This window comes from Sminthopsis crassicaudata, chromosome 3, assembly GCF_048593235.1.
Source record: "Sminthopsis crassicaudata isolate SCR6 chromosome 3, ASM4859323v1, whole genome shotgun sequence".
NCBI lineage: Eukaryota > Metazoa > Chordata > Mammalia > Dasyuromorphia > Dasyuridae > Sminthopsis > Sminthopsis crassicaudata.
This window is the reverse complement of record NC_133619.1, coordinates 640,494,260-640,512,053: the sequence shown is the minus strand read 5'-3', so window position 1 is coordinate 640,512,053 and position 17,794 is coordinate 640,494,260. Positions and strand designations below refer to the sequence as shown.

The window sequence follows — 17,794 nt, the reverse complement described above, 5'->3', positions numbered from 1 at the left end:
GGGCCAGAGCTCCGCTGTGGGGTTACAGACTTTCCATTAGGGAGATACTGGGGAGAAGAGAAACAGGGGAGTCTGAAATGATTAGTGCGAGAGGGGAAAGTAGTGGGAGTAGCAGGTGACAGATGGAGAAAAACATTGGGAAATCCTATGAAATGGAAGGATCCCATTAGTGTTTGGAAGTCCACCTGCACTTAAATTAAAAAAAAAAAAAAATCCAATTACGTGTAAAAATCCTTTTAAACCTTTTTAAAAAACAATTGAGTTCCGGATTCTTTCCCACCTTTTGTCTCCTTCCTCCTCCTTGAAAAGCAAGAAATTTGATAGTTGGAAGTTGTACAGTCTTCAAAACATTATTTCTGTATTGCCATTCAACAAGTACCACTTTTTTATTTATTTATTTATTAATTCATTCATTCATTCATTCATTTGTTTGTTTGTTTGTTTATTTGTTTGTTTTTAGCAAGTATCTTTTAAAGCACACACTTTGTCAGGTATGTAGTGAGCACTGGAGATAAAAAGAAAAGCAAAAAATGGTTCCTATTTTGAAGAGAACTCCTGGTTTCCTAAGAGATCACATGGAAACCATTGAGCATAAACAAGATTCATACAGGATAAATCAGATAATCTCAAGAGGTAGACATGGATGCTATGGAGAAGGGCCGGGCAAGGCTTTGTGTAGGTGAGATTTTAGCCAAGAGGCCACATGAGGGAGGAGAGATCGGTGTATTTTTGTTCAAGGAGCAGCCAGTGAATCACTGGGTCCTTGGAAGGGTGGAGTGAGGGAGTGTAGGAGAACTGGAAAGGTCAGAGAGGTCTTTAAACATCCAACTGAGGATTTTGTATTTGATCTTGGAGGCAACAGGGAGCTTTCTGACAGGATGGTGACATGGTCAGATGGCACTTTAGGAAGCCCTGATGGACAGCAGAAAGGGTCAGCTGGGACACCAACCAGGGCTATTAAGGAATCCAGGGGTCAGGGGGGTCTTTACCTGATTCAGGTCAGAGCAAAGAAGAAGGAGGGAGAGATAGAGATGGAGCAGATATGGTAAACAATGAGGGAGGGGTGGGGGGCTGCAAGGAGAGAAAGTAAGGATTGGAGGATGATACCTAAGGTAGCTGGGAAGCTGGTCGTGCCCTCAGAAGTAAAAAGGAAGTTAGGAAGAAAAGCTCTTTGGAGAGGAAAAGGTGAATTTTGGATGTGTGAGTTTAGGAGTTTACAAGACACTCAGTATGAAGTGGGTAACCAGTAGTTGGAGAGATGAGACTGGAAATCAGGAGAGAGGTTAGGGCTGGAAAAAAGGATCGAATCTATGGGAGCCTCAGTTTCCCTCATCTGTAAAATGAGCTGAAGAAGAAAACTGGCAAGTCGCTCCACTCTGCCAAGGAAACAGCCACAAAATGGGAATAATAACAGCATCTGCTACTCTTGTTGTTGTGAGGATAAAATGAGACAATGTTATTACCAGAACCATGGCAACGTGAAATACACATTCAGACCTGGAAGGAACCCCTGTGGTCTGTTCTGAGGCAGGCAGGCAGGATGGTGTAGTGGGCGGGGTGTGGGACCAAGAGTATGCTCGGGATGAGATGCTGCCTCTGACCTTTAAAAGCAGTGTGACCTTGGGAAACCTCAGTTTGCTCCTCTGCATAATGGGGTTGCTAACAGCACTCCAACTCTCCCTCTCAGACACCCGATGGAGAAGATAGCAAACTTTGCAGAGATACTGACGAGCCAGCTGCAGCCGTTAGGACCCCCTGGATACCCTGGAAAGGGGGCTGGATGTGCGGGGCAGGATTTGAATCCCCTTAGTAACATCTGAGCCTTCCATGTGGGGGCAGATTTCTCCCCCCATCTCTCCATCGTAGTATCTCCCACTCTCTGAACCTCCCAGGCATTTTGGGAGATACCACAGAAAGAGACGGGGAAGCAGAAAACAGGGGAGCTAAACTACAGCTTTGTTGTTTTGTCCACCTCTCAAGTTTGTGGGGTCTGCTCGGCTTGGACTTTTCTGGCCCATTTTTGTAAGGGACTCTCCTATTGGTGCTCGGTTGGAGGGAAAGGTGCGAAGAGGAGTGCACGTGGGAACCATGTCAATCACGTGCCCCACCGGCCAATGGGGAGAGAAGCCCCTCCCAGGAGCCAATCCCTCTGCCAATGCCGAAGAATGCTTCGTCCCTCCCTTAAAATAGCCAATAGGAATTCACTCTTTTGCAAGACTTTGGCCAATGGAGCACAGTGGGGGATGGGATGGGGATGGTGAGGGACGTAAAGTCTGTCTGACCAATGGGGCAAGGAGTCTTCTCCCCCCAATCTCTTCACATTAGGGGAAGGGTGGGAATGGGGCAGACTGGCCCCGCCCCCTGTCTACAGGCTCGAGGGAGGGGCCGTTGGAGGAAGGGAGGCGGGGCTTGACTGAGGGGGCGGGGAGGGAGAGGCGAGGCCTGAGAAGGGGATGGGCCTTTGGGGGTGGGCCCTGATGTGGGAGAGGGAAAGAGGCGGGACTTGTACTGTGGGGGAGGGGAAGGGCAGGGCTTGTGGGTTAGGGGAGGGACGTAGGATTGGATGGGCCAGGCTTGTTTTATGGGGAGGGTGGGGGCGGGGCTCGTTTGGGGATTAAGGCGGGGCTTGTGGGTGGGGCGGGGCTTAAGAGTTGGAGGGGAGGAGCTTTCTGTGTTGGAGAGAGAGGAGACTGGGGGGGGGTCTTGGCGTGGGCACATAAATGCTCGTTGATTGGGAAGGAAGGAAGCAGGGGTTGTGGGGCTCCGGATGGAGGAGGGATGGGGAGGAGGCTTCTCTGAACACCCCTAGGAGGCTCCTCTCTCTGGGACCTAAAGACCAGTTGTGGGGTTGGGGGGCACCGAGCGTCCTGGGGGTGGGAGCGGTGATGGGAGGGGCCTGACATGGGGCGGATGCGGGGTCTGCTGGCCCAGAAGACCCCGGAGCGGGGTCTGGGGGAGGAGCGGACAGGAGCGTCCTAGCAAGGGTGCCCTTCATTGCCCTGCTCTCTTCCTGGGTCCCAGGGGCCAGGGACAACTGCAGACCCCGCACCATGGGCTGTCCGGCCTTCCCGCTGCTGCTCGGACTCGTGGGAGCCTCCCTGGCCCAGCCTGGTGTGTGGGCGTCCGTGGGGGGTCCCCGGGGAGGGGCCCGGTCCGAGCGGGGAGGGTCGGGGTGGGGGCCCGGTCCGAGCGGGGAGGGTCGGGGTGGGGGGCTGGGACCGTGCGGGGAGGGTCAGGGGAGGAGGCCCAGGTTGTATGGGGGTCCCCAGGGAGAGAGCGGGGAGGGTCAGGGTGGGGGGCTGGGACTGTGTGGGGAGGGTCAGGGGAGGAGGCCCAGGTTGTATGGGGGTCCCCAGGGAGAGGGCCGGGTCCGAGCGGGGAGGGTCAGGGGAGGGGGCTGGGACCATGCAGGGAGGGTCAGGGTGGGGGGGCTGGGACTGTGTGGGGAGGGTCAGGGTGGGGGGGCTGGGACCATGCAGAGTCCCCTGGCAGGGGGGAGGGTCAGGGGAGGAGGCCCAGGTTGTATGGGGGTCCCCAGGGAGAGAGCGGGGAGGGTCAGGGTGGGGGGGCCGGGACCATGCAGAGTCCCCTGGCAGGGGGGAGGGTCAGGGTGGGGGGGCCAGGACCATGCAGAGTCCCCTGGCAGGGGGGAGGGTCAGGGGAGGGGGCCCGGACCATGCAGGGAGGGTCAGGGTGGGGGGCCAGGACCATGCAGAGTCCCCTGGCAGGGGGGAGGGTCAGGGTGGGGGGCCAGGACCATGCAGAGTCCCCTGGCAGGGGGGAGGGTCAGGGGAGGGGGCCCAGGTTGTATGGGGGTCCCCAGGGAGAGAGCGGGGAGGGTCAGGGTGGGGGGCCGGGACCATGCAGAGTCCCCTGGCAGGGGGGAGGGTCAGGGGAGGGGGCCCAGGTTATATGGGGTCCCCAGGGAGGGGGCCGGGTCCGAGTAGGGAGGGTCAGGGTGGGGGGCTGGGACCATGTGGGGAGGGTCAGGGGAGGGGGCCCAGGTTATATGGGGGTCCCCAGGGAGGGGGCCGGACTGTGTGGGTCGCGGGTTGACGGGCCTCCCTCTCTTTGCAGGGGGCCGCCCCTTACACCCCATCTTCCCACTGCTGCCCCCCATCACCTGCTACCACACGGAGATGCTGTACCTGGGGCGGATGCTGAACTCGGAGCCCGAGCTTTGGAGCTCCAGCCTGCGGCACTCCCGGCGCTGCGAGAACTGGGAGGTGTGCCAGGAGACCCTGCTGATGCTGGAGACAGGTAAACTGGGGGTCAGCGGCTTTGAATCGGGCTGCTTTAGAGTTCTCGAGGCCGGGTACTTGTCGAGAATATGAAGAAGGGTCACTATTGATTGCCAGAAGTGTCCCAATTGTTATAATCTGCGATTTATGATTCACGGGCCCTCTCTGAACCCCAGGCTTCTCTTCTATACGTGCCCTCTGGGGTCATCCCTGACATGGCCGCTCTCCCCTGGGGGTCAGCGCCCATTAAAACTCATGGTGTAATTACCGGGACGCGCCAGCCAGAGGCCACTGGGTCAAAACCAAAGATGGGTCTCAAATGCCATAGAAAAGGCGACAATTAAAGGCCCTGTGCCCTGGGATGCCCGGACAGGTTATTGCACGGCACAAAAGATGGAAAAGCGGTTACGCGGATATTGGTGCCACGTGTGTGGAGGACCCGGTGATGTGGGAGTAGGGGGGGGCCCCGACCCTGCCAGTGTGCCCTCTGCCATGGGCTGGCTTCCCCCTGCGCCCTGGCTGTGCCCCGCCCTGCTGGGACCCCCTGCTGGGGGGCGCTGCTCAAAAAGCACCTTCCCGGCCAAGCTGGCCGGCGGTTCTCGGGGTGCAGGGCTTGACCCCCACTTCCCAGCCAGGAGCGGCCCCGAGCCGCAGAACGCCCTCGCCCAACGTGCCCACCACCGTCCACGGGTGCCTCCGTCCATCACCCAGACGCTATGGGGAGGAAGTCCCATTTAGTCCGGGATGTCAAGGACCCTGTCCACCCCCTCTCCAGAAGCTCTTGGATGAGATACCTGGCTCTGTCCTCAGTTTCCTTCCTGGCCAATCTTAAAAGCCAGGGGAAGGCAGCAAGGCCTCCCTCCCCTCCCCCCGCTGCCCTGGATTCTTGCCTCACTTAGGGTAGCCGTCCGGCTTGTGCCAACATGTAGAAAGGGGCTGATCCCGGTGGGGATGTTACTCAGCGGGTAGAGAGGGGGATGGGGGTTGAAACCGAAGTCCAGAGGCCTTTATGCTCTTTTAACTGACCCGAAGCTTGGGCCCAGCGCCTCTGCCCCCCGCGGGGGTGCCAGCCTCTGCCAACCTCCTGCTCCTCTCCTAGGGCCCCAGTCACTGATAATGGGCAGTAAGGGCTGCACTCCAGCAGGGAACCGGATGTCGGGGGTCACGGAGCACTTGGGCCCACCAGGAATTATTATCACTTCCTACGTCCGCTTCTGCAATGTCAACTACTGTAACAACTCAAGCAGCACGGCCCCGGTGCTGAGGCCCAAGGCTCACCTAGGTAGCCCGGGGCCGGGGCTCGCCCCCTGCTTTCCGTGCCCCCCCCCAGTGGCCAGAGCTCCTCGACCCTCTCCCTTTGCCCAAAGCTCCTGGTCTCCTACTAACTTCTCCCCCTCCCAATCTCCAGTCTCTTCCACTAAGCCTCTGCCCCACTCTCCCTTTTCACTGTATTTCCCAAGCCTGCCTCGCTGTGGCGCGTCCCCATGCTCCTTGGGTGGATTCCCAGCTGGTCACCCTGTGTGACGCTCAGTTTTCCCAAAGAACTCGTCACAACCTAAGCCTGGCACCCCTGGGGGGTCCTGGGAACCGGGCTCAGGCAGCTGGGGTTTGTTCCCAGCTTCTCAGCCAGAGTAGAGCCTGCCTTGGCTGCTGTAGACCCGGTGAGCCCCGGGGCCCATCTGCAGCTCAGTGTGGCGGCAAAGTGGGAGCAGGAGGCCCCCGGGAAGTGCAGGATGCCGGGCAGGGGATAGGCGGGCCTGTGGCTGGGCCCGGGGCTAACTGATGGGCAGCGGGGCTCTGCCCTGGCAGTGCAGGGAGGGAAGGGACCAGTGGGGGGGCAGTCAGTATCATGGGGGCTGGCCTACAGCCAGGGCCCGGGCTAACTGATGGGCAGCGGGGCTCAGCCCTGGCAGTGCAGGGAGGGAGGGGGCTGGGGGGGGATAGTCAGTGTCATGGGGGCAGGCAGAAGGCCCACATCCACAAGACGGGGCCTGCTAGAATACTGGGGGGCTGGAGTGAAAGATGGCTTGAAGGAGAGACCGTTGGGCAGAGGCTGCCCACAGAGAAGGGCCTCCCTGGGACCCCAGGCCCCCCTCTCCTGGGCACTCCTCCTCAGTGCCCACAGGCCGCAGCCATGCCCCTTCCCTTCCTCCAGTCATCAAAAACCCAGACCAGGCCTTGCGATGCCCAACCTGCTTGGCCTTGTACTCCTGCCCCACAAAGGTCCGCTTCCGTCGGTGCGGCGAGAAGACCCTCAGGTGTTACAACGGAACCATTATTATCAAGGGAGGTGAGTGCTGGCCCGGCGGCAGTGGGGAGCGGTTCCCTGGCCCACGGGAGGGGCAGAGCCATCCTCTGGAGCCAGGTTCCTGGTTTCCATGGCCATGGGCATGGGGGGGCAAGAACGGGCATTGAGCCCTGGTGCTGCCTCTATCTGTGTGATCTCTGGGCCACCGGCTGGACAGAGTTGGGCCTGAGGCGCCTCCTGCCCAGCTCGAGTGTCAGAGGGAACGCTGGGCTTGGAAAGGCCCCGGGCCGCTCCCTCAGCCGCAGAGGTGGTTGTGAGCCCAGAAGAGTTCATGCAGCTAGGCCCTCTCCCCCCCCCCCCCCCCCGGCCAGGTGAGCTGCTAGAATGCAAAATTTGGGGCCTCCACCGCAGGAGGCCCTCCATCATAGGCTTTCTGCCACAGGAGGCTCTGGGCCACAGAGGTTCTCGGCTGTATGAGGCTCTACACCACCTCGATCCTCTGGCCCAGGGCCTTGGTTCCTAGCTGAGGGTCTGGGCCCCTCGAGGCCATCTAAGTCATTTTATGGGCACCGGAGGCCCCAGTTGGTGGCAGAAGCAGGGCCTTTGTGGCCCTGGGCCCCAGGGCACCCACCGGCCCTCTTCCTCCTCCACAGAAAGCACCTCCTACGTGCTGGGTTTGCTCGGCTGCTCCACCGTGCCCACCTGTGAGCTGTTCCTCGGCATGGAGACGGTGGGCTCCTTCACGCTGAGCGAGAAGTGTGTGGACCACCACAGCCTCCTGTGGCCCAGGAGCCAGAGCGTGCCTCGACCCGGTTGGCTCTGGACCCTCATGCTGGGACTGCTCATCACTCTGTAGGCCGAGGTGTCCTCGACCTGGACGTCCCGCCAGTCTCCCAGAAGCCGGGCAGAGGGAGCCCCCTACACGGTGGGCTGCCTAGGGGCTGGCAGAGGCGGCGGCCCTGGGATCCCAGGGGTAGGAGGTGTGCCCAAAGTGCAGCAGCCCTAGCCCAGGGATGCCTACCACACAGGTATCAAATAAAGATTTAAACGGACTATTCTGTGCCCCCTATCTGCCGCCAGCCCTTAGCACGGATCGCCAGTATCAGAAGCCAGTCCCCTTCTCTGGGAGCTCCTAATAGTTACCCGCTTCCTTTAGGTGGGACCTCCTCCCTCCCCAGCCACTAACATGGCCCCTGTTTCTAGGAGGCTGATAAGTGCTCCACTCTTGCCGGCCCTTGGGCCTCAAACTTGGGAGTAGAAGTCCCAGATTCAAATCAAGGCCCTCAGTATTTGCGCCCGGGCCTCAGGATCCATGTAGTGTCTGCAGTCCCTGTGCACGAGTTTGTGTAGGTGGTCCTTCCAGAGGAAGGCCGGGACATGCCTGGAGGGCCTGCAGACTGACCAAGCCCACTCCTGGCCTCCTGCTGGAGGCTCCCAGAGGCCTGAGTGGAAGAGGTCTGCTCACACAGCCAGGCACCGGGACGACGGCTTTCAGCCCGGCTTCACCACTGCCCAAATGGGTTTGCTCTGTGTGCATCCGCAGCAGCTTTCCAGGGGCCTCCCGGTTCCTAGGCTGGAGGTGGGGCAGGGGGACCCTGGACTTGCTTAGCAGTCTCTGGTCACCATAGATGTCACCTCGGGGGAGATGGCGTGGAGGAGGGCAGGATGTGGCTCAAAGAACCAGGGTTTGGGCCTGGGGCCCAACTAGCTCCGGGCACCGAGGGAGAAGTAAAAAGCCTCAAACAATTAGTGCTGTTCATAATGAGACTGCTGCCCGTTCCTCCTGCACATGCCGCCAGGCCACCTCCTGGAAAGGCCAAGTGGGAGATCCAGGGAGATTCTGGCCTGGAGCCTTGAGACGAAGAAAGGCCTTCCTCCAACAGGAGCATCTCAGCTAACCGGGACCCAGGACCCGAGCATCCTTTAGGAGTTCATGCACTCCCAGCAGCAGCAAGAAGCCCAGGGGAGGCTTGTTGCTGCTGGGGGGAGAGGTGGAAGAGTTTGGAATGGGGAGAGGCCCTGGGACTGATCTCGCCCTGCCCTGGCACCCTGGCAGGGTCATTTGACCCCTTTGGGCTATGCTTTCTCAGGGAAAAAATAAGTTTGGGCTAAACTGGAAACTAGAATTCTAAATCACATGAATCATAGCTAAAGTGGGGGGGGGCAGGAAAAGCAGACAGCCCCAAGTTCAAATCCAGCCTTACTGCATGACTCCTAGAAGGTCACTTCGCATCTGCTTCAATTTCTGTAATTATGAAATGAGAACAGGATCTACCTCCCAGGGATCGGAAGGAATCTGTGAAAAGGGCGAGCCCAGCACTGGGTAAATGTCAGCAGCCATTATCATGATGAGAGAGTCGGGGCTGAGGCTGGAGGGAGGGGGAAGAAAGAGGGAGTCACCAAAAACTAGGGGGTTCATAGTCAGAAACAGGTGTTTAAGGCTGCATGTATGTGAGATTTAGTGCCAGTAAATTTTTTTGACAAAATAATTTAATAAATGTAAAACATAATCAAACCAAACAACCCTAAATGTAAATGGGCTGAATTCCTCTATCAAAAGAAAAGGTCACCCAATGGATTAGGAAATGCAGCCCAGTCTATGGAAAGCCGCCTGGCACAGTGACTGTAAGACCACAGGAGGATCAGATGTGCCAGGCTTCAGCTGGTTCTAGATAGACACCACAGGGACGAGACTGGGCAAAATGCAAATTCGAAAGCGACGGAGTGAAAACCGTGTATGTGAAGGTACTACTGGCACTTGTCTCTATAACTAACAGTAGTGATGGCTGGAGCATCGCCCACCTGGGCTTTTGGAGCTGGGACTTCATGGAATGATTCTAAGTCTGGTCTTCAGACTTCCTTGGCCGTGAGCTGAGAGAGTCTGAGCAGGGGCCAGGAGGCAGGGGACAGTGGATGGCAGGGAGGGAGCAGGGGGCAGGATGGAGGAAGCAAGAGAGAGAAGGGAAGAGATGGGGCCAAAAGGGAAAAGGGAGGAGGAAGGGGAAAGGAAAGATGAGGAAGGGGATGGTAAAAGGGAGGAGGAGGAGGAGGCAGGGGGCAAAAGGGAGAAAGGAAGGGGTAGGGAGGTATCTGGGGCAGGAGGCAGGAGGGAACAGAATGAGGCAGCAGGAGCAGGGGGCAGGAGGGAGAAGGGAGGGGGCAGGAGGGAGCAGCAGGGGGCAGAAGCAGACTTCAGTGGGGGCGTGGGGTCCTAGCCAGGCCCTTACCCTCCCCTCCGGGCTACAGGAGCAGCAGGAAGCCCAGGCCCAGAGCCCACCCAAAGGCGGGGAGCAGGCAGCTGGCCCCGTCCATCCTGAAGTTTTCGAACAAGCTGCTGCGGTCACACAGCTCGTTCACTTCCAGGGGCCCAATGGTGTGCGTTTTGTTCAGCAGGCGGCAGCTGATCTCGCCCATGCAGCCCTCCAGGTCCACTGGAGTCCAGATGCCTCCTGTGGGGGAGGGTGCTCAGCAGGGCTCTCCGGTCTCCAGGCACCGCCCAGGGGTGCGCCCCACAGCCCTGGGGGACCCCGGTGTCCTCTGAGAGCCGGACCTTCCCGATGGGGCAGCCCCTTCCCCGCCCATCTGGCCACTCACCTCCCTTGATCATGATGGTCCCGCTGTAACAGGAGAGGGTGAGCTTGGGGCAGTGCATGACCGGGGAGCCGGGGACGCAGGGCCCCAGGGAGACGCAGGTGGGGCACATGAGGCCCTCTCGGTGGGGGCTGACTGGAAGGGGGGGAGAAAGGCCATCAGTGGGGACGGTGTCCCTGAGCTCTCACAAGCAAGAGGCCCCAGCGCCTAGAACCGGGAGGGGGGGGGGAGGCAAAGTCCAAGCTCTGCAGGGCTGCAGCCAAGGCCCTCTGCTGTAACTGACCCGGACTGCCAACTTTTGACTGGGGGCCCTGCCACCCCACTGCCACATCCATGGGTCTGAGGCCTGGCTCAGTCTGGCAGAGCAGGAGGGGACCCTGGAGGTCGGATCCTTCAGTTCAGGCCACTGAGACCCCAGGATCGCCCAGACCCACTGGCTCCAAATCCAGGGAGCGTTCCCACCCCCGGGGGTCCTTCCCATCCCTCCCTGCTTGAATCCATCAGCCATTTCCTTCCATATTGATCCATAGGGACTCTCCTCCAAGGTCTGCAATAATCCAGCTGTTTCCCATTCAACCTTGTCCGGCTCATCAGAGTGGCCAGCTGGGTAGCACAGCAGAGAGCTCCCTGGGTTCAGACTCAGGAGGACCCAAGTACAAGTCCAGCCTCTGGTACTTACTAGCTGTCTGACCCTAGAATCCTGGGCAATTGCCTCAGTTTCCTCATCTGGAAGGAAATGGCAAACCCTTCTGATACATTTGCCACGAAAACCCCAGGTGGGTCCCAAGGGTTGGGCTGTGACTGAACATCAGGGTCACTGCAGGATTTAGGGCCCGTCTAGTCCATAGAACCATAAAGCTCCATGGAACCTTATCTGGGACGGGCCCACTTTGCAGAGGGGCAGACTGAGGCCTGGAGCGGAAGGCCCTGCTTGAGCGCACAGCAGGGTCAGAGATGCTCCTCCAAGGCTGAGTCCCTGGCCCCCCACCCATTCTCATTCTCACCTGCCCCTCTCGGGGGCTTCGTCAGCGGCTTTGGGTCAGTGTAATTGTTACAGAAGTCGGTGGAGCAGAAGTGCGTGTAGGACGTGGCTGCCACGCCCGGGGGCTGCGTGTACTTGACAACGGTGGGCTCCTGCAGGGTCTCGCGGAAGCACCCTTTGGTGGCAATGATAATGCCCTGCAGTTCTGAAAGACAGAGCTCCTCAGGTCGGGAGCTGTAGTCCCGACTGGCGGGAAGGCCCGGCTTCAAATCCTGCCCTGGTCTGAACACGGGCTGCGCCACAGGTCTGGAGTGGGAAGGGACCTGGCTCCCGAGGGGCCTCCCACCGCTGGTCCCTGTTCTAGGGCTCCCCGTCCTCCTCTTCTAGGCTTTTTCCACCTCATGCCTGGGCGGGGGGGGGGGGGGAAGGAGAGAAACTCCAGGCCTTCGGAGCCTCTCCAGGCATGAGTCCCCAGCCCAGGACCCCCTTTGGAAGCCTCCTCTCCAGGGCCTCCCTTCCTAGAGGAGTGTAGGGCCCAGCCTGGCCCCTCTATATTCACGCCAAGGACAACTGACCCCCAGGCCTTTGGTTTCCCCCCCCCCATTTCCTCTACCCTAGAGCACCTGGGGGTGGCCCCACCCTCTTGCATCCCAAGACCCTTCCTGAACTCTGACCCTGTGATTCTGGGCAATTGACTAAAGTTCTCTGGACCTCGATTTCCTCGCCAGCTGAGTGAAGCCCGTGGTCTAGGTGATCTCCAGGGTTCCAGCTCCAATCTCAGTTTCATCCTTTCTCCTGTCTCTCCCTGAACCTGCCTCCTCTTACACTTGCTCTTTCTGCTCCCCCGCCTCTGGCTCCTTCATCCTTCCCTCTTTCCTGGATCCAGCACCTCCATACTGACCTCTTCACAATGTTGGGAGAGGCCACTTAGGAGGCACCTGAACCTGGGAAAACCCAAGTTCAAATCCTGCCTTGGACACTTCCTTCCAGAGTAGCTCTGGGCCCTTAACCCGTTTGTTACTTTTCTTGTGTGGGAGATGAGGCTAACAACAGCCGCTGTCGGCCAGGGCTGCGATCACAGTTGTGAAGTGCTTGGCGTACACCAGGCACCTCCTTCCATCTTCATTATGCTCCGGCCAACCGCTTGCCACCATCCTGACCCCCGAGTTCTTCCATCCACCTTCTCTGCTGTTCACATCTGCTCCCCTCCACTCTTTCTGCTTCTGCTTCCAAACAAAGGAAAACAAAAGGCCGGAGGAAGCCATAGACTATGGTTGGCTCCTGTAGGAGACCTCGGACTGTTCCGGGACCGGGCCCTCCCCACTGCCAGGCACTCTTCGCAGTGGTCGCTGCCGGACCCCCCACAGCAGCTGCTCCGTCTCCACTGCCGTCATTCAGCTCCAGCTCTATCCGTCCTCCTCTCCTGCTCTCCAGCCTCTGAGGATGAGGTGCCCTTCTCCTCAAGACGTGCTCTTCTGTTGGTCTTTGTGTTTCTGTCCTCCCAGTTCCTTCAGGACCTTGTTCATTCGTCGTGTCTTCATGTCTTCCACGTCCTGTTCTCATGGCCTGTTCACTGCGGCTTAAAATATATCCAGGTTTCCTCTATCCTAAAAAAACAAAAGCAAAGCCCACCAAACCACCCAAAAAAAAGCAAGAGAAAAAACTTGCCTTGATCCTGTCATCCCCTTAAACTGTCTCCCTCTCCTCTCTCCCTTCTCTCCTTTCCTCCCTCCCTCATTTTCTCTTCCCCCCCCTTTCCCTCCCTCCCTCCAGTTTTTTCTCTCTCTTTCTGTCTCTCAGTCTTTGTCTCTCTCTGTCTCTGCCTGTCTCTTCTCACTCTTGCTCTCTCCCCTTTGGTAGAATCTTATAAAACCTTCTATAACAAATCAGTACATTGTTGGTGGAGCTGTAAATCGATACAACTGTTCTAGAACGCAAAGTGGAATGGGATGAGAATTGAATGGGGCAAAAGGCCACAAAACTGGTCCTTCCTTCCAACTGCCTTGTTTCTGTTGAGGCCTCCGATAGCCACAGGACATCCAGACACTTCCCCTTTCTCAGCTCCCTCCTCTTTCTCCCTCCTCATACAGCAGCCCCCTCTCATGGTTGAGTCCCTCATCACTCATCACCTAGGTAGTCAATACAGCCTCCCAACAGATCCCCACCTCCAGCATCTCCAGGCCAGCTTCCTTTGTGCACTCCGAAGTGATCCAGCTTTGACATACAAAGTCTGACCACATCACACCCTGCTCCCAAACATTCAGTGGCTCCCTACTGCTCTTAAGATCTCCCTTTCTCAGCCTGGTATTGCAGGCTCTTCGCAGTTTGGCTCCAATTTGCCTTTCCGGGCTTATTGCACATCCCTGACTCCTCACTAGTTGAACTGGCCCTACCTCATACTGCAAAGCTGATTTTTGGGCCCAAGGACAAGACTTGACCGTTGATCTCCACAGCCCATGCAGCTCAGCTCTGTCAGCAGTCTGTTTCCTCCTCCCAGAATGCTCCTCTCTCAAAGCTCAATTTGGTGGCCCCCTGCCCCCAAGCTTTTCTCAATCCCTCCCAGCTCAGGGCTCTTCCTTGTCACACTTTCCTAGAGCCTGTGGGTGGACTGGCCCCCTTCCTGGTGGTAGACTTTCTGGGGCAGATTCCCCCCAAGATGAAAGCTGCCTTAGGCAGGTGCTTTCTCATGAAAGACCTACTTTTCCCACCATGAGGGCCTCACAGTGTCATGCAGGACAGGCTGTTAACAAAATGTATTGGGTTCAAAATGGGAACAATGGGGGTCACAGGAAGCAGATTTCAAATAAAATGTCCTGCCAATTAGAGCCGCCCCAAGGGAGCTGGGCCACCTCCGCTGTAGCAAGTTGTGTTTCCATGTCAGGAGTAAAACCAGACAGCTTGACCATCGCCTAACAATCCTCCCAACTGTTACCTTCAATGGGCATGGCAAAGTTGGGAGGATCTTAGAGCATGGAACGCCAGAACTGCGAGCAAATCTAGAACAGGGAATATCAGAGCTAGGAACAAATCTGGAACAGGGAATATCAGAGCGAGGAACAAATCTGGAACAGGGAATATCAGAGCTAGGAACAAATCTGGAACAGGGAAGGTCAGAGCTAGGAACAAATCTAGAACAGGGAATATCAGAGCTAGGAACAAATCTGGAACAGGGAATATCAGAGCTAGGAACAAATCTGGAACAGGGAATGTCAGTGAGGAACAAATCTGGAACAGGGAATATCAGAGCGAGGAACAAATCTGGAACAGGGAATATCAGAGCTAGGAACAAATCTGGAACAGGGAATATCAGAGCTAGGAACAAATCTGGAACAGGGAATGTCAGTGAGGAACAAATCTGGAACAGGGAATATCAGAGCTAGGAACAAATCTAGGACAGGGAATATCAGAGCTAGGAACAAATCTAGAACAGGGAATATCAGAGCTAGGAACAAATCTGGAACAGGGAATATCAGAGCTAGGAACAAATCTGGAACAGGGAATGTCAATGAGGAACAAATCTATTACAGAGAATGTCAGAGCTAGGAACAAATCTAGAACAGGGAATATCAGAGCTAGGAACAAATCTAGAACAGGGAATATCAGAGCTAGGAACAAATCTGGAACAGGGAATATCAGAGCTAGGAACAAATCTGGAACAGGGAATATCAGAGCTAGGAACAAATCTGGAACAGGGAGTGTCAGTGAGGAACAAATCTATTACAGAGAATGTCGGAGCTAGGAACAAATCTAGAACAGGGAATATCAGAGCTAGGAACAAATCTGGAACAGGAATATCAGAGCGAGGAACAAATCTGGAACAGGAATATCAAGCTAGAAACAAATCTAGAACAGGGAATATCAGAGCTAGGAACAAATCTAGAACAGGGAATATCAGAGCTAGGAACAAATCTGGAACAGGGAATATCAGAGCTAGGAACAAATCTGGAACAGGGAATATCAGAGCTAGGAACAAATCTGGAACAGGAATATCAGAGCTGGGAACAAATCTGGAACAGGGAAGGTCAGAGCTAGGAACAAATCTATTACAGAGAATGTCAGAGCTGGGAACAAACCTGGACCAGGGAAAGTCAGGGCTGGCAGGGGCTCAGGAAAAGGCTGACCACAGACGTTTATCCCTCCCCCTCTAAGACTGGGATTTTCAGCGGCAGAGAGGCTTAAAGGAAGGGGGGAGGGGCGGGGCCTGTCATCCCCTCCTCTGGGCTACCTGTCTCCAAGATCAGGATAGTGTCCTGACACATGTCGTCCTCATCACATTGCTCCTTTGATAGCGTCCAGTTGGCCAGGAATTGGGTGGGAATTTTCCCGAGGCGGATCAGGATGCCCCGGTGACAGAAGAGGGCTCCTGGGGAGACAGCGCAGGGAGGAGATGCTGGCCCTGCCCCCGGGGGACCAGCCCCCACCCAGGGCCCCAGCGGGAGCCTCGCCCAAACACCCACCCGTGAGGGCCAGGGCAGCTCCCAGGAGAAAGAGGCGCAGCGGGAGCCTCGTCCCCCCGGGGGCCATGGTCCGGGATCCTGGGCCTGCGGCAGGAGGTGGGCTCAGGAAAGGGACGGGTGCTGAAGGGGAGAAAAGGGGGAAGATGCTTGTGGTCTGATAGAAGGCTGCAGGCATCCGCTCCCTCACGGGACCCTGGGATCATCCCCTCCCCCGCAGGACCCTGGGATCATCCCCTCCCCCACGGGACCCTGGGACCATCCCCTCCCCCACGGGACCCTGGGATCATCACTTGTCCCGTGGGATGCAGGTGCCCCTTCCCCTACGTAACTCTCGGGTCATCCCCTCCCCCGGGGACCAAGAAGTTTCCCTTCGACCTCCTGTCAGTCCCCTCCTGGGGGGGGACTCCGGGGTCCCAACCCCTTTGTTGCCTCAGGCCTCCAGCCCCACTTTAGGAGGCGAGGCCTCAGCTGGAGTCTCCTCCCCTCTGCCCCAGACTCCTTCAGGCTAATGGAGGAGCAGCGATAGGCCCCGCCCCAAACTGCCGGAAGCTGGGCCAAGGGTCTTCCTCTCTTCCCTTATTCTTCTGCCCTGGGATTTAGGCGTTGTGGGCGGGACTAGTCTCCTTCTGGTCTGAGAAGGTCGACGCCCCATTGGTTGCCTGACGGTCCTTCTCTATTGGTTTAATTTGAAGGGGGTGGTCTCCAGAGAAGGCTTCGCTTGTTTATTGGCCAGTTGAGAGAAAGGGCGGTAAGAACAGAGCTAGAGTTCCTGAAGGACCACATTCAGAAGATCCGGAAAAAGAGGGAGGAGGAATGGTTAGATTTTATGTTCTAATCACTTCCATGGCCTGACCTTGACTGCACCAAGGCCTCCCCAGCTCTGACCTTCCCTATTCTAAGGTCCCTCCCAGACCTTTCCTGTTCTAAATCCCCTCCCCCACTAAGTTGACACCCCCTGTTCTAAGCCCCTTCCCCCTCAGCTGACACCCCCTGTTCTAAGTTCCCTCTCAGACATCCCCAGTTCTAAGGCCCCTCCTCCTGACATTTCCTGTTCTAATCCCTCCCCCAGTTCTGACACCCCCTGTTCTAACTTCCCACCCTCCAATTGGACACTCCCTGTTCTAATATCCTTCTCAGCTCTGATGTGGGCTCAAGGTCCCTCTTGACCTTGAGTTTGAAGTCTACAGGAGTCAAGTACATTACCCAGGTCACATGTTAGGGGCAAAGCCTAGCCTAGAACTGACTAGTTCTTGGGAAGGTGAGAGAGTGAGAGGGGGATATATGCTGGGGTAAAGAGGCATAAGAAATAGCTTTTATTTTGTAAACTTTGGGGATGAACTTGAAGAAATGATACTGAAATTTTATGTGACTATTTACCTATCAGTTTAAAGGGCAAGGGGAATTCAATGCCTAATGTAGAAGAGTTGAACTATGATTGAATTTTAAGATTTGCCCAACAATTTACATATATTACCTCATTTTAGTAAATTTCAGAGTCAATATTACCCTACTGTAATAATTTCTAATGATTTCTGGGAATTAACTGGGGAAAATAGCTTAGTAAAATCACGAGGAAGGTGGGGAATGCATGGAAGGCAGTAGAGTCAGTTTTGGAGTCAGAAGATAAGTTCACATCTACTTTTACTTATTAAATGTCTCATGGACTTGTGATATTGTTTTTGGTTAACACTTTGTGATTCTGGAAGAATTACCTATCCCACATGAGCCTCAGTTTCCTTATCTGTGGGGGGGGTGTTGATCTAGGTGGCTTCTAAGGTCCATTCCAGCTTATCATCTATGATTTCATATTTGTATTTTTTTTATTAATCAATAATTAATCTGGTCAATTCTGGTCAAACAGGAGTGAAAAGGCTTCTGAGAGGAGAGAAATCTTGGTAAGGCAATGAGTCAGTATTCAAAAGTTGGGCAAAAAGCCACATTCATGTTGTACTTGCTTCTGCAACAAAGATGTTCCTTAGCTATCACACCAAGTCTTTCTAATTCCAAATTAAGTGATCTGTCCAATGACCACAGTCATGGTGGTCAAGCTAGGCCTTGAAAACTTGGGTGAAAGATCAGGTAGATCACCAGTAGTCAGTAAGGCTTAGGAGGAATATGCTGTACATTCTGCCAATATCTTCTCCTTCACTACTCTTTCACTTATAGAAGTGGCTCTTTTCATCACCAAGGTTATCACTTGCTACAATATGTTCAAGGAACAGCAAATCTCTTTCACTTTCATCTTCACTCTATTACTTATCTTCAAACTTTCCCA

At 56.0% G+C, this 17,794-nt stretch overlaps 2 protein-coding genes across 4 annotated transcripts; one reads left to right on the top strand and one right to left on the bottom strand.

Moving 5' to 3' along the window:
• The first annotated feature begins 2,411 nt into the window (after positions 1-2,411).
• On the top strand, positions 2,412-7,541 carry LOC141564491 (testis-expressed protein 101-like). Of its 2 annotated transcripts, XM_074307025.1 has the most exons (6): positions 2,412-2,467; positions 3,022-3,111; positions 4,078-4,260; positions 5,341-5,523; positions 6,397-6,531; positions 7,143-7,541. In XM_074307025.1, the coding sequence occupies exons 2-6, from the start codon at positions 3,051-3,053 to the stop codon at positions 7,343-7,345; spliced, it is 765 nt and encodes a 254-aa protein (XP_074163126.1). In that variant the 5' UTR covers positions 2,412-2,467; positions 3,022-3,050; the 3' UTR covers positions 7,346-7,541. The 2 variants fall into 2 exon arrangements, with proteins under 2 accessions (XP_074163126.1, XP_074163127.1); XM_074307026.1 differs by lacking the exon at positions 2,412-2,467 and having other exon boundaries at positions 2,908-3,111.
• A 1,362-nt stretch (positions 7,542-8,903) lies between these two features.
• Positions 8,904-16,109, bottom strand: TEX101 (testis expressed 101). Of its 2 annotated transcripts, none has more exons than XM_074307022.1 (6): positions 15,895-16,109; positions 15,520-15,639; positions 15,288-15,425; positions 11,085-11,267; positions 10,084-10,215; positions 8,904-9,938 (listed from the first exon to the last, which is right to left on the bottom strand). In XM_074307022.1, the coding sequence occupies exons 2-6, from the start codon at positions 15,584-15,586 to the stop codon at positions 9,730-9,732; spliced, it is 729 nt and encodes a 242-aa protein (XP_074163123.1). In that variant the 5' UTR covers positions 15,587-15,639; positions 15,895-16,109; the 3' UTR covers positions 8,904-9,729. The 2 variants fall into 2 exon arrangements, with proteins under 2 accessions (XP_074163123.1, XP_074163124.1); XM_074307023.1 differs by having other exon boundaries at positions 15,968-16,048.
• Between the last annotated feature and the right edge of the window lie 1,685 nt (positions 16,110-17,794).

Bases quoted from the DNA above. Each gene is read 5' to 3' on its own strand.
- LOC141564491 (XM_074307025.1), top strand. From the start codon at position 3,051: ATGGGCTGTCCGGCCTTCCCGCTGCTGCTCGGACTCGTGGGAGCCTCC. The intron at 3,112-4,077 runs GTGTGTGGGCGT...CTCTCTTTGCAG, and splicing joins AGCCTCCCTGGCCCAGCCTG to GGGGCCGCCCCTTACACCCC. The intron at 6,532-7,142 runs GTGAGTGCTGGC...CCTCCTCCACAG, and splicing joins AACCATTATTATCAAGGGAG to AAAGCACCTCCTACGTGCTG.
- TEX101 (XM_074307022.1), bottom strand. From the start codon at position 15,586: ATGGCCCCCGGGGGGACGAGGCTCCCGCTGCGCCTCTTTCTCCTGGGA. The intron at 11,268-15,287 runs GTAGCCCAGAGG...TCTGTCTTTCAG, and splicing joins TATCCTGATCTTGGAGACAG to AACTGCAGGGCATTATCATT. The intron at 10,216-11,084 runs GTGAGAATGAGA...CCCCCCTTCCAG, and splicing joins GAAGCCCCCGAGAGGGGCAG to TCAGCCCCCACCGAGAGGGC.